The sequence below is a fragment of the Notechis scutatus genome, chromosome 2, assembly GCF_049901735.1.
Source record: "Notechis scutatus isolate UNSWTSFEM ecotype Mainland chromosome 2, rNotScu1.2, whole genome shotgun sequence".
Classification (NCBI taxonomy): domain Eukaryota; kingdom Metazoa; phylum Chordata; class Lepidosauria; order Squamata; family Elapidae; genus Notechis; species Notechis scutatus.
In genome coordinates this window covers 132,468,376-132,493,861 of record NC_142010.1, presented here as the reverse complement: position 1 = coordinate 132,493,861, position 25,486 = coordinate 132,468,376, and the positions used below count along the sequence as shown (strand labels likewise).

The 25,486-nt window shown below is 40.8% G+C and overlaps 1 protein-coding gene across 1 annotated transcript; it reads right to left on the bottom strand.

Annotated features, from left to right (window-relative positions):
• Positions 1 to 3,722: 3,722 nt before the first annotated feature.
• Positions 3,723 to 25,140, bottom strand: LOC148132248 (thiol S-methyltransferase TMT1A-like). The gene is given in 3 exon segments (XM_087956223.1): positions 3,723 to 4,672; positions 24,657 to 24,786; positions 24,788 to 25,140. Coding segments are annotated over 3 exon segments (714 nt in total). The 3' UTR covers positions 3,723 to 4,441.
• Between the last annotated feature and the right edge of the window lie 346 nt (positions 25,141 to 25,486).

Below are 25,486 nucleotides of genomic sequence, written 5' to 3'. Positions count from 1 at the left end.
TGGTGATCATGTGACTGGGTAGGCGTGACTCTGCTCTTGGAGCAGAGGGTTGGGCTACATGACCTCTGAGGTCCCTTTCAGCCCTGGATTGCTGTCTGTTTCAAAGCATCCGCTGAAGCTGCGTCTAGTGCCAGGGTTTGTGGTCCTTTCTGCCTCTCCTTTTTCTCTCCCTCCATCCCTCCCTCCCTCTATATATCCATTCATTTCTCATTCACTTTCCCTTCCCTCTTTCACCCCTCCCTTTCTTTCTCCCTTCCTTCCCTTTCTTTCTTCCATCCCACCCTCTTTCTTTCTCTTTCTTCCTCTGAAGAGGAAGGAAGGAAGGAAGGAAGGAAAGAAGAAGGAAGGAAGGAAGGAAGGAAGGAAGGAAGGAAGGAAGGAAGGAAGGAAGGAAGGAAGGAAGGAAGGGAAAGAGCTACCATGCATCTCTATGATGTTCATGGTATATTTTGAGCTGGAACTTCCTTCTACTTAAACCTTAGTACAACACCCAGACATTTAAAGCCATTATTGACAGATGGTACTGTTAATATGGCTCTGCATTACATCCTACAACACCTCAAATCTCCAAATACCTACGCAATGCCCTCTTTGTAGACTTCAGTTCAGCATTCAATACCATCATTCCAGACATTCTTCTAACTAAACTAAACCAGCTAGCAGTACCTGAACACACTTGTAAGTGGATCATAAGCTTCCTAACAGACAGGAAGCAGCAGGTGAAGCTAGGCAGAGTCACATCTGATACCTGTACAATTAGCACAGCCCCCCCCCCCAAGGCTGTGTGCTTTCTCAACTTCTCTTCTCCCTATATACCAATGACTGCATCTCAAACGATCCATCTATTAAAATACTGAAGTTTGCAGATGACACAACAGTGATTGGTCTCATTCAAGATGACGAATCTGCATACAGACAGGAGGTTGTACAACTTGCCTAATGGAGTAATTGGAACAATCTGGAACTGAACATACTCAAAACCATAGAAATGGTGGTGGACTTTAGAAGAAACCCTCCCATACTACCACCTCTTACAATACTAGACAACACCATATCAACTATAGAGACCTTCAAATTTCTAGGTTCTATTATATCACATGACCTAAAATGGACACCTAACATCAAAAACATCATCAAAAAGCACAACAAAGAATGTTCTTTCTGCGCCAACTCAGAAAGGAGCTGCTGATATAGTTCTACAGAGGAATTATTGAGTTTATCATCTGCACCTCTATAACTGTCTGGTTTGGTTCTGCAATCCAACAGGACAGACACAGATTTCAGAGGATAATTAGGACTGCAGAAAAAACAATTACTACCAACCTGCCTTTAACCGAGGACCTGTATACTGCACGAGTGAAAAAGAGGGCTGTGAAAATATTTACAGACCCCTCACCTCCCGGACATAAACGGTTTCAACTCCTTCCCTCAAAACGACACTATAGAGCATTGCACAACAGAACAACTAGACACAAGAACAATTTTTCACCGAAAGCCATCACACTGCTAAATAATTCCCTCAACACTAGTTCAACTATTTACAAAGTCTGCACTACTTCTCAACACTCCTTACCGCCCATCCCCTCCCACTTGTGACTATATAATTGTAACTTTGTTGCTTGTATCCTTACATTTATATTGACTTTTTCCTAGTACGATTTGATTGCTTATTGTACCCTATGACTATCATTAAATGTTGTACCTTATGATTCTTGACTCTTGATGAATGTATCTTTTCTTTTATGTATACTGAGAGCATTTGCACCAAGACAAATTCCTTGTGTATCCAATCACATGTGGCCAATAAAGAATTCTATTCTATTCTATTCAGTTCAATTCTATTCTACTCTGTTTTGTTCTGTTCTGTTTGTTCTGTTCTATTCTACTCTATTAAACATCTTGCATTAATTTTGAAACTTTTTGCATCGTTGTACTTAAACAGAAAGAATTTTTTTTAACACATATGGCTTCAATTCCAAAGCTACATTTTATGAAGACCAAATCATGAAACAAGGATTGGAAACAAAGCAAAGGTTAACCTTCTCATTCTTTCTAAATTCTAACCCCTTCCTTCTTATGTGGAAGTGAGCCTTTCTACTTGCCATTTTATTACCAAGATTTTACCACTATCTTCAAATTAAAGAGTTGCCTTCCAACAATTAAAAAACACAAGTTGGCCAACTGCCTGAATAGTAGTACAGCACATAAATTTTTATGTTAAATATCAAACCACAAAGTGGAAGAGGGAAAATATTTGTGAGAAATATTTACTGTGTTTTTTGCTTGGCAAATTTAAAAGGCCACTGGACTCCATAAAGGTTATAACAGCAATAGATGAGTGTAACCATGTAGCAGAAGCTAGGCTAACTACTGAACTCGGAATAGTCTGAATTATGCTTTGGAAATTGTGTAATGTATGCTCTGAAACTGAGCAAATCACTGAGACCTAAAGCTAAGCTGTTGTCTACAAAATCCATTCTGAACTTACCACACCTGGCATGAAAAAGCAGAGCAACTTATTTGCTTTGAAGAGGAGGATATGGAATAAAGAAAGAAGATTGACTTCAACAGTTTTAGGGGATTGCATAGTTTTGTTTACCTAGAACATTGTCAAGGAAGTAATCAATACTTTATTAGTTCCAAATGTTCTTTTGGCTAAATATTGAATCCTTGAACACTATATGGCTGGATGCTCCCAGGAGGTTGCAGGGAGGCCTCTTAGGCCCAAAACAGGGTGCAGGGAGGGCCGTGCCACACCCCACTCCCCATTTTGGGCCTAGCAAGCCTCCCTGGAGCCTCCTGGCAGCAAAAATGGGGCATGGGGGGGGCTGCCACACACCCCGCACCACGTTTTGGGCCTAGCAACCCTCCCTGCAGCTTACTTGGAGCAAAAAGAGGGTGAGGGGGTGCCATACCCTCTCTGCCCCTTTTTGGGCCTAGGAAGCCTCCCTGGAGCCTCCCGGGAGCTAGACAGGCATTGTAGAGACTCCTAGGAGACATGGGGCAGGGTGGGCGGGGCCAGCTGGTCGTCAGAACATGGAGATTCTGTGTAATGCCGATGCTCCTGAGCTGCAGAAGTTCGACCGATTCATGGTCGCCCTGTGGCATCGCTTTGCTGACCGCAAAGCCCACAATCGCATCAGGGTTGTAAAGCAAGGGCGCCACACATGGCAGAATGAGGAATTTTGTGATCTTGCTTGCCACTTAGATTGGCCAGAGGACATCCTGGTGAGCTGGTTTAAAGATGGACTGAACAATGATGTCTACACTACCTGCCTGGCCCGAGGTGTCCCAAATCACCTACACAAATGGTACCTCATAGTGGAGGAGGCAGAGATCAACATGTTACACAACCCACAATGTACCTCAGAACCAGGCAGAGATGGGCTGCACTTATGTTCACAACCAGTTCGCTGGTTGTGAGAGTGCCCTTCAAACATGCAGCTAATCTACTCAGGCAGTACTGCTGAGTACAGCAGGCGTGGGGCGGTACTCAGCTGGGCAGCGAGGCTGGGGGAACGAGCCTGAAAGTTAGTTATATATGGACAGGATAGTGCAAGGGCAGGTGTGTAGGCCCAGACCGTGATAACAACTACCGGTTTGCCCGAACCGGTCCAACCAGGCAGCAGCCCACCAGGAGACTTGATATTTGCATTTGCCATTCACAGAAAAAGTCATGAGACAAGGTTCACCAAAGAGAGAAAAAAACAACAACACCAAAACCCCAAGCTCCTTTTTATTGAAAATGAAAAGCATGATAAGTAAAACAAGGAAATAATACACAATTCAGCAGTTAGCAAGCTTTGATACATTACCCGTTTCTAAATTCTGAGCCTTAGCTTTCAGTCTAATCCCATGCCAATATATGCAGAGATTTACCTGCTCTACAACTACAAGGGGTAAGAAGCTGAGAAAAATCTTTCTGGGTAGGCCTCTGCTATAGGCCAACAGAAGCTTCTGCCTGAAGTATTATTTAAGCAAGATTCCCTGTTCTGCTTGTGCTTAAGCTGTTAGAGCTTGGTCCATTAGCAGTTTGTTCTTAGAGAACGCCACACAGGTTGCGATTAATACCCCAAAACAGGCCTTCTCTAGCTTTCCTTCCTGGGAAGCTGACATGGTGGTTCTACAGCAAAATGGCAGGTGGCTTTTTTCACCCCCACATGGTCTTTTGATAGTAGGATTGTTTTTCTTTTATATTTTTATATTAATTATTTTATATTTTTATTCTTTCATATGAATTTTAACATTTATTTGCCCTCCCTCCAAACCTGATCCAAGGTACCATTTAGGTTTAGTGTGGCCTGAAGTTTTAGGAGCCTTTCTCCAATCCAAATTGTATAGAATAGAGGAAAGACTTTTCTTATTGCAGCCTATGCATTGTCACTGTTAATTCCTTAAAGTCGGAAACCTGATTTTTAAGAGAAAGATGCTTTCTTTTAAATTACTTCACTGCGTATCCATAAATATGGGGACGAGCTAGAATTAGGATCAATGGGCCCATGAGGTGTTGCAAATTCAATTTAGAAAACCCCGCATTCTCCAACTCTTCCCAGGTCTCTCTTAACATGGAGCATCCATCTATCAGATATCCCCAAATACAGACTTGTTGCCAGAAGTACATCCAAGTTGATCTGCCAGCTGCTACATGTTCAATGAAATAGAATGCACCACCCTGCAAAAAGTAAAATAATATAAAAAAGAATAATATAAAGCAGAACCTTTTGAAATTAGATAAAACATTCACATTGTAATCAAGATTGTTGTTACAAAACTTCCTGGGGACATGACGTAATAATTAAGTATAGAGACAAAATGAAAATGGAATGCAATTTAACCATTAATGATTTACAGGAGATTAAAGTTCTAGGAGAACTGCAGAATTGATCCTTTTTATTTAAGGATAGTGACTAAGTCGCTGAATCAGTTCAATATATTTCTGCATATCAAACTCAAAATACTTACTTCCAAGATTGCGCCGACAACGGCTGCCTTGGTGACATGCTCTCTAATGGTTTCTTTATTCTTTATTATTCTCTGCAATTCACTACGATTTCATACCCATGAGACCATCTGCTAAGAATTGGGGAATGTTTCCTTAAGGAGCAGCTTTCTGATTCCTCACCCCATCCTGTCTTTGCAAATATGGAAGAGATTCTACTGTAACTAATTCCCTGGTGCTATGGATTACAACAAACAAAGAGAAGAAGCGGCATCACTGAAAAAGGAGACGAGGTAAATGAGTGGGAATTTTAAATAGACTAAGGAAAAGGGGGAAAACCTCTTCCCTTCAATCTTTCTGACCAATTTACACTCACTTGCTAACAAGATGGATGAAATACATCTTTTAAATAGATATAATTCTGATTTCTACAATTCAGCTGTTCTCTGTTTTACTGAAACCTGGCTTAATGCAGAAGTTCATCATGACAGCAGCATATACATCCCAGGATTTCAGATATTTCGATCAGGCAGATTTGAAGAGACATCAGGTAAAACAAAGGGTGGAGGATTATTTTTATATATCAACAATAGCTGGTCTCAGGATATAACTATAATATATAAATTCTGTGATGAAAATTTCGAGTCTTTACATATCAACTACAACCCATTCTATTCTCCACATGAGTTCTGCTCATTTCTCCTAATAGCTGTGTATATTCCTCCACAAGCTTGTGTAAACAAGGCATTATGAACTCTAGCTGATCAAATTATGGAGGCTGAAGCCAAACACCCAGATTCCCTTCCCATCATTTTAGGAGATTTCAATCAAGCAAATTTAAGGAAAGAGCTCCCAAAATATTTCCAGCATGTACATTGTCCCACCAGAGGCAAAAATACTTTAGGCCACTGCTACACAACAGTAAAAGATGCTTATAGGTCTTTACCACGAGCAGCTGTGGGACACTCTGACCACTGCATGATTCACCTTGTACCTGCCTGCAGACAAAGACTTAAAACCATGAAACCAACAATTAAATCAAAATTACTTACTGTATCAAAAGTAAGCCACGCAACCCAATACTCAGCTTTTACCCTCAACCACAACCCTACCTCAACCGATCCACCATCACCCAAGACTAGGCACGCACGCCCCCAACTACCTCAATTCCAACTACTGCCGGCCTTAAATGCAAACTACTCAATGCAAGAAGCCTCGTGAATAAAATACCTGAATTTCTCATCCTCCTAAATATGGCTATCTTCGACATTATATTTGTCTGTGAAACATGGCTCAACGCATCTCTCCCCGACTCCATTACCACAGTAAGAGACTATCATGTTTACCGATCAGATCGTGAAAATCGTCGAGGAGGTGGTGTTGCTATCTTCTATAAAAAATCCTTACATCTAAAAAATATCCAAGTTACCCAGGAGCTTGCTCTTCCTGAGACCATCATCTGTGAACTATCCTTAAATATCACAATTCGATTCTTACTATGTTACAGAGCACCTGATTATGACATCGAACATGTAAACAAGCTAAATACATTACTAACATGGGCTGCATCCTGCCCATACCCTTTTATCTTTCTTGGTGATTTCAATCTACCTCATTATTGACTGGACCCTAAATGATTGTACAACTGAAATCATACACACAACCTTCTACAATGCTATTACAAATCTGGGACTGGAACAACTAGTAACCAACAACACTAGACTAAACAACTGCCTCGATCTCATCTTCTGCAATAGTTTGAATTTAATTTACGGAATACAAACTAAAGAGCCCTTTTCCAGCAGTGACCACAATATGATTGACTTTTGTCTCATCATACGTCCACACAAAAATCACCACAATGATGTAATCCCCAATTGTAACTTCAAAAAGGCAACTATGATCTTATACACAACGATCTCTCATCCCTTGATTGGCAATCTCTATTCAATGGATGCAATACTGTTGAAGACCATTACAACATATTTTTACTTGAAGTCAAAAGAGTCATCAAACTATATGTACCAACAACAACTCCCAAAACAAAACAAAAAAGCAGATTACCCATATCAATAAGGAAACTTCAATCCAAAAAGAGATCACTCTGGCGGAAAAACAAATCTGGTCACGTTGCCAATTTCAAAAACCGATACAAAAATTTATGCCACCAGATAAAGACCGAATGCACCAATTATCACATTAAACAAGAGGAAAACCTTCTAAGCACCAATTCCACCCGTGCTTTTTACAATTTTGTAAACAACAAACTAAAAGACTCAAGGTCCATCCCTCCCTTGATAGGACCTGATGGTAAAGACTGCAACGACGACACCATTAAAGCCAACATCTTTAACTGTGGCTATTCTGCCTTAGTATTTTTCCATAGAACAAATCCTGTCCAGCACGTATACTTCTCAGGTCAAAATCCACTGAGCTGACAGGAAAGAAGCTGACAGGATTAACTTCAGAAGTCTGTGTCAGCTAAAAGATGTGTATTCAGTATTAAGACATGTTTGCCTGAAAGTATCAGTCACAAAGTTCGTTACTTGTATCACGTAGCCTGGTTTCAATGATTAACTTTGTAACTTCTTTGTCTTCCTGCTATCCCCCTGCACCCCCTTCTTTGATTCAGCACAATAAAAGAGGACAGCGCAAAGCAATCGGGGCCGCCGGGACAATTCCATCTGCCCCAGGCGCGATGTGCTGCCTCACCTGAAGAAATCATTTGTTTCATGTCTTTTTTTTTGTGCTTCGCACTCACCCTTGCTAGGGTTACGCTAAACTTCGCCCTTGCGAGGCTCCGCTAAACCTCACCCTTGCGAGGGTCTCACTAAATTGCTTTCTGAAAGGGATTCAGCGACAAGCCGGAAGATCGAAACAACAGACCGGTCGCTCGGCGCGACAGCTGGGGCTCGTCCGGGATCCCTTGATTCGTCCGGGATCTCTTCGATTTTCTGGTTCCACGGTGTGACTTCTGTCTAGGGGTGCATCGCCTTCACTCCCATTTCTACGCACCTGGCATAGGTTTCGTACGACGTAAGTAATGGGCTCCTCACTTCAAAGTTTCGTCAGGGCAAAGGGACGATCTTTTATAATTTAGTGAAGAAGGCTAATTCCTTTTAGAAAATCAATGGTACCACTGTGTACCCTATTTCGAAAAAATCTTTAAATAAATTATAATTTACTTTGAGGCACATTGTCCAGCCTATCCATCTGCTGGAACTCTTAGCCATTCTCTCTGGGAAAAATTAGGGAAATATTTACATGAAATTCCTAGAGCTCCCATGGATATACTTATTTCTTGGAGAGCAATAATGGCTGTTATAACAACTGTTTATCCTCCTTCTAGTCTTCCTGAAAATTCTTTTTCCCCTGTTTCCTCTGATTCCCCCTCTTCTCATTCAAAAACTTCTAAGCCTCTTGTGGCTTATCTTGATACAATTTCTTCCTTACCACCTCCATATCCTGACATTTCTTCCCCTCCTCCTTCTGCTCCTTCTTCTCTTTCTGATCCTTCTACGATAAAACCTGTGGGAGGTATTATAACTAATCTTCTGTCATCACCTCTGCCTTTAGAAACAGAAGATCCTTCTGCTTATCCTATGACTATCATCCCTGGAGCAGCAGGAGGCAATGTTCATAGCAACATTGAGTTTAAAGTTTTAAAAAATATAAAAGATGCAGTTACAACTTATGGATTACATTCTCCTTTTACTAGGGGAATACTTGATTCTTTGGTCACAGCTAATACAGTTATGTTACTGTATGATTGGAAAATGCTTTTTTCTATGCTTATGACTCCAGCGCAATATGTTGTGTGGCAATCTGAATATGAAAAAGGTATTGAGGCTGAAATTCGTAGGGGTTTGCCTGCTGGAGTAACTGTAGATCATTTAATGGGCAAAGGTCAATTCTCCACTCTAGCACAACAACAAAATTCTCCCCGTCGTAGTTTTGCCATTATTCATATGTGTGCTATGAATGCTTTAAAGCGAGTGGATGATTCAGATTCGCAGTCCACTCAAGCATTTTAAAAATTATGCAAGGTCCTGATGAGCCATATGCTTCATTCATCAGTCGCCTTCAGACAGCCCTAGATAGACAGATAGATAATTCTGTTGCTAAACAAGAGTTACTTATAAAATTGGCTTTTTCTAATGCAAATCAGGATTGTCAAAAAATTCTACAGCCAGTCGCTAATAAGTCAGGCGTGACATTGGCTGAGTTTTTACAACTCTGTAGAATTGTAGGAACAACCACTCATAAAATGGATATGCTTGCCACTGCTATCACTGCTTCATTACCTAATCCTAATTCTGCTTTCACTTCTCCTCCTGATGCTTTTGCTGTAACACGCAATGGCAATTGTTTTAACTGTGGCAAGCCTGGACATTTTAAAAATCAATGTCGTATGCCAGGGGGTGGAGCTGCTCTTTGTGGCCAAACCAGAGGTCCCCCTTCCTCATCTAAGCCAAAAACCATCTGTCCTCGCTGCCGGAAAGGCTATCATTGGGCTTCAAAATGTCGTTCTAATCCTTCTCCTTCCCAGCCTTCGGGAAACTAATTGAGGGGTCTTCAGCTAGCCCCGCCACAAAGGCTGAATTACCTGTCACAACATTTCCTGTGGTGCTGTTAGAGGATCTTGTGTATGATGATCCTGGTGCTGTTTTTACTCTTCCTTTAACTACAACGCTTCTCAAACCTCTGCCTCCTTCCACACCTGTCTTGCTTATTCCCAATTCTTCCCTTACAATAGAGGGTGTGGTTGCTGCTCCTTACTTATATGATTCTTCTGCTCTCATCAAACCTTATATCCTTCCCCTTGCTTTCAATCTGTGGGGTCGGGATCTTTTAGGACAGCTTGGAGCTACCTTTCACATTCCGTGAATATCACTATGCCTGCCTCTCTTCCACTTACTCTTAAGTCCTCTATCCCTGTATGGGTAGATCAATGGCCACTCACTCAAGAAAAAGTGCTCGCTCTAACCACTCTGGTCTCTGAACAATTGAGCGCTGGCCACATTGAACCATCCATTAACCCCTACAATACTCCTGTTTTTGTCATAAAAAAGAAATCTGGGAACTTTTCAACCTGTGGGGCCATGATCTTATGTCTCAACTTAACACAAAACTCATTATTGATTAATGGAATCTTTTGCTAAAACTCTACCATGTGTCAACACTATGTAAATAATGTCTTGCTACCCTATTGTTCTGCTTTTCCACAATTTCTGGTGTACTTGAGAAGACAGGAGTGGGAAGCTAAGATTGTTTGTTGCACGTAGATTTGATGATAAAGATGAGGAAGGAAATGGAAGTAGGAAGGAGAGAGATGGTTTGTGGATGTGTTGTTTGAAGGAAGGAAAGAGGCTTTGAAGAGGCCTCTGGAGTTAGCTGAAGGAATTGATGTGACAATCTGGACTGAAGCTACAGGGGAAATAGAGCTGGTAATGGCATCAATTCCCTTGCTAGAAATAGAAGAGAAAATCAGAATAGAATTGGAAACCTGAGGAAAAAGAGAAAGATGAGTTGGAAGAGGAAAGATGTGTGTACAAATTGAGAAGGATGTGTGTGTCTGTGAATGCAATGAGGGGAATTCTGAATGTTTGTTTGAAAGTAAACAAGAAAGTAGCAAAGAGAAAAGAAATGGGAGGGCGACCCCTAGTGGGCTGGCCTTTCCAGAGAACATAGATTGATTCCACCAAAATATCAGAGAAAGGGAGGGGCAATACCAGCCCATTGCTTTTCTGAATAAAACTCTCTGTCGTTACCTTCTCAACCCACCTTGGTTCAACTTCAGCAATATCTGGGTACCATAAACTGGGCCCGACCTTTCCTGTCTTTAACCACTGATATTCTTTCTCCATTGGTTGAAGCCCTTACTTAGGGAGAAAGCCTGTGAAACATGGCAAATGGATGTCACTCAATTCTCACCTTTCGCCCTTGGAAATACCTTCACGTGTCTATTGACACCTATTCAGGGTTTATAATGGCAAACCCGCATAGGGAAAAAGCCTCCAAACATGTCATCAATCATTACATTCGCAACTTTGCATCGTTGGGACGCCCAAATGAAATATAAACAGATAATGGTCCTGCATACACTAGCACAGCTAATAGTCAAGGACAAGCCCTGATAGAGAGGACCAACTTAACGCTAAAAACAGCGTTAGAACGACATTTGATCAAAGGAAAAAAAAAAACCTTAGCCTCCCGGCGATGCAAGACACTTTTAATCTCTGTCTTTATACCCTCAACTTCCTCAATCTCTCCAGCACCCCTGCTATGATGGCAGCGGAGCGATATTTTTCCTCCCCTTCCCCTGATTCTCCCAAACCACAGGTATACTACCGCCAACTGCCAGACCCTACTTGGAAGGGCCCTGCTGGTCTCTTCACCTGGGATCGAGGCTACGCAGCTGTCCAACTTCCTGATCGAGTGCTTTGGGTTCCTTCTCGCTGTGTCAGTCCTTACCATGGCAAACCTGACTCTAACTCTAATCTTTCTTCTGATATCAATACTTCCTGTCTTTTCTCAATTAAGGGCATCTCCTGATGCTATTTTTGCTTTCCTTGCTGACATTGTTACCTTTGTTTTTAAAGATAATCTCCTTCCTGCATGTAATTATGTTTTCCAACACAATGGTCGTTTCTTTTCTCATACTTCTGACATAACTGTTCACTATTACTATTCTCCTTGTTTAATATTTTTAACTATACATGTCACTCAGCTTACTATAGGTTCTTATTCTTGCTTAGGATTTTTCCACAATCACACCTATTTCAATCACACTGTTCTATTGCTTTCCACTCCTTCAGTGGCATCTCCTCCTCTATCTTCTGTTTTCCTTACATTGCCATCTCAAGCTAATTCTGAGACAACTTTTCCTGGAGACAAACTATGATGGCATCTTCGTTGCTGCTTTCCACCCTGTGATGTCACCAACTGCATTTGGCATCATCCATCTTCCTGGGTTCCTGATCGCTACAAACCAACTGTCGTGCGAAGACGCCACCTCATCCATGATGACACTCATCGCAAGACTACGGCTCTCATTCGAGCTCGCCATCTTCGGTATCCTGCCTTCATTGATGACAGCTCCATCTCTAAGCAGTCTGCATCTCATGCTATTCCACGATTTGGCTATCGTCGCACTCCTCGAAGCATACAACCATCTTCTACAAATGAACATCAACCTCAAACTTATACCTGGACTATCCTTGACTTTCAAGGAAAAATTTTAAATACCACCACTAACTATACTAGATGGCCATGGTTTCCTCAGCTTTTCATGGATTTTGCTGAAATGGGAACAGGAGTCGAAAAATTCGCAGATAAAAAATTGCAAGCTGATACATGGGACAAGCAAGGCTCCTGTTCTCCAGCAACTGCTGACAACTATAGACTATATTTTTGCCCTGCTCATAGTACTGGTACTTCTCGTTCTGCCTGCGGTGGGGTAGTTGACAGATATTGTAAAAAATGGAGTTGTGTATCCACAGGTCATATCTGGTGGGAAGCACCTACCAAAAATGACTATATTCATATTACCCGTGCCCAAGCACAGCATTCCTGCTCTTCATGGCCTTGTTGTGGACAGAAAATAAATCCACTCATAATCACTTTTTACTGCACAGGGAAAGACACTTACAAAAAACAATGGATGGTTGGGTTTACTTGGGAAGGACGTCAGTGGGATGGTCAAGGAGATGAAGGGAATATTTTTACAATTCATCTCTCGATATCCATGTCTAATTATGATGTTGGTCCCAATCCCAATTTAAAATCAACCTTTCTACAAAAACCCAATATTGTCAGAATGTTTCATCTGGGTATCACTGTAATGTATATTTACCAAAAGAAAGATCAAACCTTAACATTGGAGGCTATGGTCCTCTATACACTACCTCCAATGGCAATATCACAGCTCGACTCAAAGGACAATTCTTTATCCCAGGTAATAATTCTATATGGGCCTGCTCCACAGGAGCAACTGCTTGTGTTCATGGTGATGTTCTTATTGCTCAGGGATCTTTTTGCATTCAGGTAAAATTACTCCCAAAGATCACTTTTTATCCAGGGTCAGAACTTATCAATGAACTTGAACTTCCACAATTTCCCCTTCATCAGAAAAGAGAAGTGATAACAGCTGTAACACTATCTGTATTGCTGGGTCTTGGAGCAGCAGGTGCAGCCACTGGTGTAGCGGCTCTAGCTGTTGGTCATCAACAATTAGCAACCCTTAGTTTACAAATAGATGAAGATCTCAAACGCATAGAGACTTCAATCTCTGCTCTCCAAAATTCTCTCTCATCTCTAGCTGAAGTGACTCTTCAGAACAGAAGAGGTCTAGATTTGTTATTTTTAAACAAAGGGGATTATGTGTAGCAATAAAGGAAGAATGTTGTTTTTATGCTGATTATTCAGGAATTGTCAAAGATTCTATGGCTGAATTACGTAAACGTTTGAAGGATAGAGAGAATGAAAGACAACAAGGTCAGCCATGGTATCAAGGCATGTTTAATTTTTCTCCCTGGTTAACCACACTATTGTCTGCTTTAATAGGTCCTCTTGTGTTATTGCTTCTTGCATGTACTATTGGTCCATGTGTATTAGGACGTTTACTTACATTTTTGAGGGATCGTTTGAATACACTTGACAATGAAGTTAACAATACTCAAAAATCAGTTAGCTTTCTCACATCTATCATTGAATCAAAAGACCTTGTCAAAAAACCTTTGCTGGAATGGTCATCTGACCTAGAGTCAGAGGAGCAAATAGACACTAATGACTCCTTTTCTCCCAAAGAAGTTTTGTTAACTCTGCCAAGCCATGATTTGGGGGATGAGGACTTTTCCTCGTATGAGTTGGTTCTGCAAGGCACCAACAAACCGAAGGGTTTGTTGCCACCTTATGGGACTACTCGAGAGGAGAAAGGACTCTACCTAGAATCTTGAGCACAAAAATAAAGAAAGGAGGAATTGTGGCTATTCTGCCTTAGTATTTTTCCATAGAACAAATCCTGTCCAGCACGTATACTTCTCAGGTCAAAATCCACTGAGCTGACAGGAAAGAAGCTGACAGGATTAACTTCAGAAGTCTGTGTCAGCTAAAAGATGTGTATTCAGTATTAAGACATGTTTGCCTGAAAGTATCAGTCACAAAGTTCGTTACTTGTATCACGTAGCCTGGTTTCAATGATTAACTTTGTAACTTCTTTGTCTTCTTGCTATCCCCCTGCACCCCCTTCTTTGATTCAGCACAATAAAAGAGGACAGCGCAAAGCAATCGGGGCCGCGGGACAATTCCATCTGCCCCAGGCGCGATGTGCTGCCTCACCTGAAGAAATCATTTGTTTCGTGTCTTTTTTTCTTTGTGCTTCGCACTCACCCTTGCTAGGGTTACGCTAAACTTCGCCCTTGCGAGGGCTCCGCTAAACCTCACCCTTGCGAGGGTCTCACTAAATTGCTTTCTGAAAGGGATTCAGCGACAAGCCAGAAGATCGAAACAACAGACCGGTCGCTCGACGCGACATTTAACACATTTTTCGGCTCAGTATTTGTAAACAGCAATGGATCATGCCCAGTATTTCCTAGCCGTACCACAGATAACAACAATGATCTAATACATATCGATTTCACAGAAGACAATGTTGAAAAAGCACTACGCAATCTAAAACCATCTCTATCTATTGGACCGGATGGAATATGTGCCTACTTCTTAAGAAAGCTATCCACTGTCATAGCCAAACCTCTAAGCATAATCTTTGAAAAATCTTTCAGGACCAGCTCCTTGCCTAACCTATGGTCACAAGCCACAGTCATCCCCATCTTCAAAAAGGGAGACCCAAGCCTAGTTGAAAATTACAGGCCAATCTCCTTATGCTGCGTCACCTGTAAAGTCATGGAATCAATTATTAACCAATCCATCATCCTCCACTTAGAGACAAATAACCTACTCTCCAATAAACAATTTGGTTTCAGAAAAAACTATCCTGTAATCTGCAACTCTTACACTGCAAAAACATATGGACGACACAACTCGACCAGGGCAAAGCAATAGACGCAATCTACATAGACTTCTGTAAAGCCTTTGATTCAGTTGTACACGACAAACTACTCCTAAAAATAAAATCCTATGGTATCTCTGGACAACTGAATAACTGGATAGAAGCATTCCTGTCAAACAGACAACAAATGGTCAAAATCGGGAGCGTCCTATCAAATCCAGTACCTGTCAATAGTGGTGTTCCCCAAGGCAGTGTCCTAGGACCAACTCTCTTCATACTCTACATAAACGACCTCTGTGATCATATTAAGAGCAATTGCGTTCTCTTCGCTGATGATGTAAAGCTGTTCAATACCACAGACAATACTGCTACCCTACAAAAAGATCTTGACTATGTATCAGAATGGTCAAACAAATGGCAACTTCAAATCTCAACAAATAAATGCTCTGTCTTACATATTGGCAAAAAAAATCAGAAAATAAAATACAAGCTGAATAGTCAAGATCTTGTTGATGATCCATGCTCTGTAAAGGACCTTGGAATACTCACCTCTAATGATCTAAGTGCTAGAGCCCACTGCAACTACATAGCCAAAAAGGCATTAAGAGTTGTTAACCTAATCCTACGTAGCTTTTTCTCTGGTAATATCACACTACTAACCAGAGCATACAAAACATTTGCTAGACCAATACTTGAATACAGTTCATCAGTCTGGAACCCACATTATGTATCTGATATTAGCACAATTGAGAAAGTCCAGAAATATTTCACAAGAAGAGTTCTCCACTCCTCTACTCGTTGTAGAATACCTTATGCCACCAGACTTGAAATTCTAGAACTAGAAAACCTTGAATTACGCCGTCTTCGGTCTGACTTAAGCATGGTATATAAAATCATACATTGCAATGTCCTACCTGTCAATGAATACTTCAGCTTCAACCATAACAACACAAGAGCACACAATAGATACAAACTCAAAGTAAACCGCACCAAACTTGATTGCAGGAAATACGACTTCAGCAATAGAGTGGTCAATGTCTGGAATACTCTACCCGACTCTGTAGTTTCTTCCCCAAATCCCAAACCTTAGACTGTCTACTATTGACCTCACCCCTTTCCTAAGAGGCCTGTAGGGGGCGTGCATAAGCGCACCAATGTGCCTACCGTCCCTGTCCTATTGTTTCTCTTATTCTTTTACTTTTCTTATATGTACCCATTTCATGTATTCACAACTATGTATACATTTATACTTATTATCTTGTAAACAATTGGCAAATCAAATCAAATAAAATAAAATAAATAAATAAAATAAATCAGTGAGGACTTGGTCTGATGAGGCAAAGCTGTAGCTCCAGGTTTGCCTTGATTGCACTGATTGGAATGTTTTTGAAGATACCTCTGCAGACCTAGATGAGCTCACAGATCATATGTCAGCTTCTGCAAAGAGTTATGTGTACCAACAAGGAACCTGCAAATATATGTAACAATAAACCTTGGTTCACAGCTAAACTCAAGCAGCTACTTCGTTCTAAAGAGGAAGCCTACAGAAAAGGTGACAGAATGCTATACAATCAGGCCAAAAACATAGTAACAAGAGAGATCAGAGCAGCAAAAAGGAAGCTACTCTGAAAAGTTAAGGAATCAGTTCTCAACAAATGAACCAGCAAACATGTGGAAAACTCTTAAAAACCTCACTGGCTACAGCAAACCTCCTTCCCAGGCAGAAGGAAATCAACAACTAGTAGATGGCCTGAATGTGTTTTACAGCAGGTTTGAAAAGAAACTACAGCCACCTATCTCCACAACCCACATCTCAAACACACCAAACAACAGCCAACCGGCCCCAACCCATTGGATTCACAACCTCCGGTGATCACAGAAAAAGAAATGCAAGATCTATTTCACAGACAAAAGCCAGGAAAAGCACCAGGGCCAGACAAGATAACTCCTTGCTTAAAAGTCAGGGCTGACCAATTGGCTCCCATCTTCACCCGAATCTTCAATAGATCACTAGAGATGTGCTATGTTCCTTCCTGCTTCAAACGCTCTACTATCATCCCAGTGCCAAATAAGCCTTCCATCAAGGAACTCCATGACTACAGACCAGTTGCTCTAACATCGGTAGTTATGAAAATCTTTGAAAGGCTAGTGCTGTCCCACCTGAAAACCACCATGGATCCGCTGATAGATCCCATGCAGTTTGCATACCGAGCAAATAGATCAACAGATGATGCTGTTAATATGACTCTGCATTACATCCTTCAACACCTTGAACCCCCAAATACCTACGCAAGGCTCCTCTTCGTAGACTTCAGTTCAGCATTCAATACAATAATTCCAGACATTCTTCTAAGTAAATTAAACCAACCAGCGGTACCTGGACACACTTGTAAGTGGATCATAACCTTCCTAACAGACAGGAAGCAGCAGGTGAAGCTGATACCTGTACAATTAGCACAGCCCCCCCCCCAGGCTGTGTGCTTTCTCTGCTTCTCTCTATATACCAATGACTGCATCTCAAATGATCCATCTGTTAAAATACTGAAGTTTGCTGATGATACTACAATGATTGGTCTCATTCGAGAAAACGACGAATCCACAGGAGGTTGTACAACTTGCCTCGTGGTGTAACCGGAACAATCTGGAACTGAACACACTCAAAACCGTAGAAATGGTGGTAGACTTTAGAAGAAACCCTCCCATATTACCACCTCTTACAATACTAAACAACACAGTATCAACTAGAGACTTTCAAATTTCTAGGTTCTAGTATATTACATGACCTAAAACGGACACCTAACATCAAAAACATCATCAAAAAACACAACAAAGAATTTTCTTTCTGCGCCAACTCAGAAAGCTCAAACTTCCCAAGGAGCTGCTGATACATTTCTACAGAGGAATTATTGAGTCTGTCATCTGCACCTCTATAACTGTCTGGTTTGGTTCTGCAACCCAACAGGACAGACACAGACTTAGGAAAATAGTTAGGACTGCAGAAAAAAACTACTACCAACCTGCCTTCAATCGAGGACCTATGTACTGCACAAGTCAAAAAGAGGGCTGTGAAAATATTTACAGACCTCACATAAATATAAACATAAACTGTTTCGACTCCTTCCCTCAAAATAATGCTATAGAGCACTACACACCAGAACAACTAGACGCAAGAACAGTTTTCTCCCGAAAGCCATCACTCTGCTTAACAAATAATTCCCTCAACACTGTTAAACTATTTACAAAGTCTTCACTACTATTACTATTAATCTTCTCATCACTCCTTATCGCCCCTCCCCTCCCACTCGTGACTGTAGGACTGTGACTTTGTTGCTTGTATCCTTACGATTTATATTCACTGTTTCCTAGTATGATTTGATTGCTTATTATGCTCTATGACTATTATTAAGTGTTGTACCTTATGATTCTTGACTCTCAACGAATGTATCTTTTCTTTTATGTATACAGAGAGCATTTGCACCAAGACAAATTCCTTGTGTGTCCAATCACACTTGGCCAATAAAAGAATTCTATTCTATTCTATTCTATTCTATTCTATTCTATTCTATTCTATTCTATTCTATTCTATTCTATTCTATTCTATTCTATTCCATTCCATTCCATTCCATTCCATTCCATTCCATTCTATTCTAAAATTTGAATAATTTATCATTTTATTTTTTATTTTGTATCTTCCATTATTTTAACGAATAACTCAAGACGGAGTACACATCCAACACACTTTTCTTTTCTTATGTTCTCCACAACTCTGTGAGATAGGTTGGCCAAGGAGAGTGACTGACCCAAAGTCACCCAGATGCTTTCATGGCTAAGCTGGGACTAGAATTCATTACATCAAGATACATGAAGAAAGCCAATTTATCTATTGCTAAATGAATAAAGAGATAAACTCAACCAAAAAGTCAAACAAGTCCTATTAAAGGACAAAAAGGCTTTAATGTGTCTAACAACTTATATTTGAATAGCCCTCCCCTAACTCATTTGTTCTCTCAATTCTTTACCCTATAAAAATGCTACTTTTTTGTCATGGATATTCAGTTAGGCTGCATTCACTCTAGATATCATTATTATGAGGAAAGACAAATTCATTTCTAACAACTTCTTATACAGATTTAAAATTTTAATTGTTTACCTATTTTCCTTTTCACCTATACTAAAAAGTATCAAATGTTGGAGCTTCTCTTTTTAAGATCATTTTATTTGCCCTTCACTGCTTCTTCCTAAATTCATATTTAGGAAGAAGCACAAAATTAGTTGACCAGAAGAATGCTATTGATATAACTTACTTGGACTTCAAGAAGTTCAGGAAGGCATTTGATAATGTAGACATAACCTACTACTAGGTAAAGTAGAAAAATGTGGGTTAGACAGCATCATCACCAGATGGATTCGTAACTGGCTGACCAATTGCACTCAACATGTAGTCCTCAATGGAACTTCATCTCATGGAGGGAAGTATGCAGTGGAGTACCCCAAGGCTCTGTTCTAGGCCCAGTACTCTTCAAAATCTTCATCAATGACTGGAACAAGGGGATATCAAATTCATCAAATTTGCAGATGACACCAAGCTGGCAGGAATAGCCAACACTCCAGAAGATAGGCTTAAGATACAGAAGTATCTTGACAGACTTGAACATTGGGCACTAACAAAATGAAATTCAATGGAGAAAAAAGTAAGGTTCTACGTTTAAGCAAGGAAAATCAAATGCACAGGTACAGTATTTGTGGTACCTTGCTCAATAGTAGTAACTGTGAGAGGGATCTTGGAGTCCTAGTGAACAACCATTTAAATATGAGCCAGCAGTGTGCAGCAGCTGCCAAAAAAGCCAACGCAGTTCTAGGCTGCATAAACAGAGGGATAGAATCAAGATCACGTGAAGTGTTAATACCACTTTACAATGCCTTGGTAAGGCCATGCTTGGAATACTGCATTCAGTTTTGGTCGCCGTCATGTAAAAAAGATGTTGAGACTCTAGAAAGAGTGCAGAGAAGAGCAACAAAGATGATTAGGGGACTGGAGGCTAAAACATATGAAGACCCGTTGCAGGACCTGGATATCTCTAGTCTAATGAAAAAATAGAATAGAATAGAATAGAATAGAATAGAATAGAATAGAATAGAATAGAATAGAATAGAATAGAATAGAATAGAATCATTATTGGCCAAGTGTGATTGGACACACAAGGAATTTGTCTTGGTGCAAATGCTCCCAGGGTACATAAAAGAAAAGATACATTTGTCAAGAATCATAAGGTACAACACTTAATAAAAGTCATAGGGTACAATGAGCAATCAAATCATACTAGGAAACATACTAGGAAGGACTAGGGGAGACATGATAGCAGTGTTCCAATATCTCAGGGGCTGCCACAAAGAAAAGGGAGTCAAGCTATTCTCCAAAGCACCTGAGGGCAGGACGAGAAGCAATGGGTGGAAAGTAATCAAGGAGAGAAGCAACTTAAAACTAAGGAGAAATTTCCTGACAGTTAAAACAATTAATCAGTGGAACAATTTTCCTGTAAAGTCTTTTGAAATAGCTGGGCTGGTGTCACAAAAAAACTGTCAATTCATAAAACATGTCTTTGCCTGTTTTAGAGTTGCCATGGACAGAAGGGGGAGAAAGAAATTTGAAAGAGCAGTGCAGCAGTTTGGAACCAAAAGTGAATTCCATTCTTATCTTGCAAAGATTATAACTAAGCTACCGGAATTTCTGCCGATTTAATTAGGGCAATTGCCGGAATCCTGACAAAAACATTAAGAGACAAAAACCTACATCTTGATGTGATGTCTTCCTTTGGAGCGTGACTGGAAAATAGGTATCAGTATATGCTAGATCCATTTCACTTTTGTATTTAGCTATAAATCTGTTCCATCCAGATTTAATACTAATACATTTTCCACAGTACTCGTCCCTTTTCTTAGTTTTTCCTGAATTTTTATCTCATGCTTCTTGAATTTTTGTCTAGTGCTTCTTCGGTATTATCTTAATGCCCTCTGCTGGCCAAAATAGGCCATTTTGTGTTTATTGCTCTCCTGAACTCATTATTTTATTGCATTTGCTCCAGAGATTAGATGGTGAACCTAGAACATTGTTCAAATATTTAAGAGTTGCTATCATCAACGAAGTAACCTAGTTAAATAATTTGTTGGTAAGAAGCCCATAATTGCTGTTCTCCTGATAGGGAGTGTTGTTAATATTTCAGCAGTTAAAAGCTGTAAAGAATGACCTTACAAATGCAGCAACTACCAATGGATGGAAGGGCAAAGAGAGGGATGAACTTACTGCAGGTAAACTGCAAATATTTTTACAGGCACATATTCACACACACACACATTACATTATATGCTCGATTGGTCAAATTTGCTTTTGTCTTCTCCATTAATGCTCTTTCATACATGTATACAAATAAAAGGACTGAACGCTAAGAGAGAAACCCAAACTTATCCTATTAGAACACGAGGCAATCCCTTCCCACTGGCCATATTCTCCACTTCTCTATTCATCTCTTTACCTCTCCCTGTTCTAGCAGATTGTGTGATGGTGTGAAAAATAAGCCAAGTTGGCTGCAGCCTAAATCACAGGTGACAACAATCACTTCTCCGGGAGTTGGAAATTAACTGAACCTGCTCCGTGCTAAATCAGTCCACCTAACACGTCAGGAAAAAGAAAGTTAATGCATCATATGTGGAATCAATTTCTATTATCACTCTGTTTCTGCAGGGATAAAGTTCTGTGCCCTTGGCTCCTGAGATTCAGCCCTTGCCACCATCAGACCCTGTAGTGGAATATGGAAAAGCATACTATACTTGTAAACTGAGAAGATTTGGGTGTGTGGGTTTATAGCACATATTTTCTGAGTACGATAATCTATAGAGAAGCTGCAGTTGGCTTTCATGTCCAAATAAAGCCAATCACTGAACAGTTCTAGGGAACTAGGAAATTAGATGAGCTGGCCTCAAGCCTTAGGAGGTTTCCAGATGCTACAATGGTCTCCTTGTTTGTTATGTCACTACTTTTTTTTTAATGTTTGTGAGACCATTTTGAACCCTGGCATCTGCCTGAACAAGTCTCGATAGCTTTTGGCAATACTCTTTCTAAATGTGCTATTAGCAGATGATACATGATATATAATACAGTAAATGCATTACACTCCCAATACAATATAGATAAGCCTTAGAGTTTAAACTGAATGTTTGAAAATTGAGTATAGTTGATATTTTCTAATCCCAATGGTTCCCACTCTTATAATAAAAGGGGAAATGCCTTCCTCCTTCCCCCAGCCATACCCTAATAAGATCTTCTGGGATCTATTCTGATAGCAGGATCCAGCTAAAGCGGAGAGCCCGTGGTTGACTTTTCCTACATTGAGCAAGATAAGGCATTCGGTGGCTCAAGCAGGGGCACATTTCCTACCATGCTTGAGCAACGTAGATGGTACTGCTCAAGACTGTGCTTCTAAGTGCGATTATGTAGGTAGTCCTCAATTTATAACCATTTGTTTAGCAACCCCATTCAAAGTTACAACACCCTGAGAAATGTTACTTGCAACTGGTCTTCACACCTACAAGCATCACAGTATTCCCACGGAAACATGATCAAAATGTGGGCGTCTATCAACCGGCAAGTACTGTATTTATGATGGTTGCAGCAGGATTGTTATTTGCAACGTTTCCAGCTGGCCTCCAACAAGGAAAGTCAATGGGGAGGGAGGATTTGTTTAATGATCACATGAATAGCTTAAAACTTGCGGTGATTTGCTCAACAACTGGCAAGAAGGTCTAAAATCAGGCGTGACTCACTTTTAAAAAGCTGTGCATAACAACAGAAATCCTGGTCCCAGTTGTGGTCATAAATCAGGTTAGGTTTTCATTCATTAAACAAAACAAAACCAAAAATGGAGTTCAGTAAATTGGTTTTCTGCCAGTGAGCATTAAAACAATTCCTTAAGTTGTTGCCTATTAGCTTGCAATTTTGGTTGGAATGCAGCATAAGGCCTCAGCTTGTTATTCTCTGGTTGCACAATGCTTCTAGATGAACACACACGACACTTTTTTTTTTTTTTTTGCTTCGGTAAGGGCTTGTTGCCCCACCATCTCCATTCTCATTTTTTAAATCGGATTTTCCATTGTCCTGCAAATTTACTTTACCAAAAATTCTTCAGAAATCTCTCAGCTCCACAGGGGTGAGGGGTTGTTCTTAATTTCTTGCAGGGTACAAGAGTTCTTGAGTGCATACACTGAAGTATTCATCAAATCACACAACTGTACATCTATTTACTCAGCCCAAACATAGTTATATGCTGAATTAAATAGCTTTTGGTATTTGTGTATACACACATACCCTCCCCAATCTTGCTGCATTGTGTGATTGTGTGTGTGGGGAAACTGCTTCTTGGAGAGATGAATGAAGAATGCCAGAATGTATGACAAGAGGAGAGAGAGAGAGGGACACAGTGATTAGAATGCAGTATTGCAGGCAAACTCTGCCCACAGTCTGGAGTTCGATCCTGACAGGGTTCAAGGTTGGCTCAACCTTCTGCCTTTAAAATGAAGGCCCAGATTGTTGGGGCAATCTGTTTACATTGTAAATTGCCCAGAGAGTGCTGCAAAACAGTATGGAGTGGTCAGGGATTCAAATTTTTTAACAACCGGTTCTGTGGGTGTGGCTTAGTTGGTGGGCATGGCTTGGTGGTCATGTTATTGGCTGGGCATGGCCAACTCAACATCACTCACATTGAGGCACGCATCTCCTCGCCTGGCCTTTCATGACTGTGGGGATGCTGCAACAGTCATAAGTGTGAAAAATGGTCATAAGTCATTTTTCAGTGCCATTGTAACTTTGAATGGCCACTATACACAAGCAAAGTACCAGCAAAGGAGGGGAAAAAAACTTCAGAGAAGTTCCTGAGATAGGAAGTCTAGTTCTGCCAAGAATGTAATAAGGATTAATGGAGAGACAGTTTCTGCAAGCAACACCAGAATGTTTCCTTCCTGCCTTCCTTACAGGATTAGGTCAGTAATTTCTTCTAAAAACCGGTTCTCCGAACTGCTTAGAATGTTAACAACCGGTTCTGGTAGAATCCCACCCCTGCACCCACCTCATGTTTTCCTCATGTAACCCTCCTGGTCCTCCTGCTACAGTGTCAGCTTGATCTACTCTGGTTCCTACTCCAGTCTCCTCCAAATCAAACTTGATCCCTGATGGTTTCATGTAGACTTCCACATGGGGAGAGCATTTTTGGAAACCATTCAAAAGTGATTTGTCGTTGCAGAGAGAGGTTTTAACTTTTCAATCTAGCTTCAACCTAGTCTTAAGATGTACCAACTGAAGTACCAACTAGGCTCCTATCTCAGGCCGGTAGCTTGCTGTCATTTACTAAAATTAAAGTTGTGCATATATTCCTTAAAGTTGTTGTACACAGTCTGAAATTGATTCAGAAACTCAAGGCAGGCAGAAAGGTGCGATCGCTTTAAGAAGGAATCCTATTTAGGTTAAGTCTGAAAATCAGCAGCATAAAAAGCAGCAGAGGTGTGCTGCTATTGTGGGATCTAAAGCTATAGTGTGCATGCACACCCTGCCTAGTGCCCATTATTTTCAAAGCATGCACACCCTGCCTAGTACCCATTATTTGGTGGTCTGGATACCAGACTTAAGGAGACTTAACTCTCCCTCTCTGCCTTTTGACTTACCAGTTTGAGCACTCGCAGAATCTCCTTCAAGGCAGCCCGGGGGCTGTTCACAGAGCAAAACACCAGCGTGCAAACCACTACATCCACAGAGTTGTCCGGCACAGAAGACAAGTTCTCAGTGGAGGCGACCAAAGTGGAGGTGCGTGTTCTGAGCCATGCTCTCCACGAGGAAATTTTGGAAGTTGGGGTTGTAGTCCACGCAGGTCACACGAGTGTTGGGGGGATAAAACTGAAAGTTGGTGCCGGAGCCCACACCAATCTCTAGCAGGTGGAGCTTTCCCGAGGGGTCGGCGAAGTCCTGCATGTTCTTGAACAGCGTCTCCTTTAACTTGTGCATTTTTTTATTGTAGATTTTGCTGGCATACTTCATGAAATATGGAAAGGTTTTTTTACAAATAGGATCCCATAAGCCAAAATAGGCAAGCACATAGATTGGCAGGCTGAGGATTTTCATGCATTGTTGGAAGACGAGAAGCATCATCATCGCTGGACTAAGAAGAAAAACCTTTGCAGCTTGACTCCCTCGATGGTTTGCTTTAAATACTCCCTGTTCCTTTAATGTGTTTCGTAAGCAAACCGTTCACACCCAATCCCCGTTTGGGATCTGTTCCAGTTGTTCCTTAAAGCGACAGTGATTCTTTCAGCCACTTTTAAAAAAAACCTTTTAGCTATACAATTTGGGATGAACACCCTTTAAATCAGCGGTCTCCAAACTTGGCAACTTTAAGACTTGTGGACTTCAACTCCCAGAATTCTCCAGCTGAGGAATTCCGGGAGTTGAAGTCCACAAGTCTCAAAAGTTGCCTAGTTTGGAGACCTCTGCTTTAAAT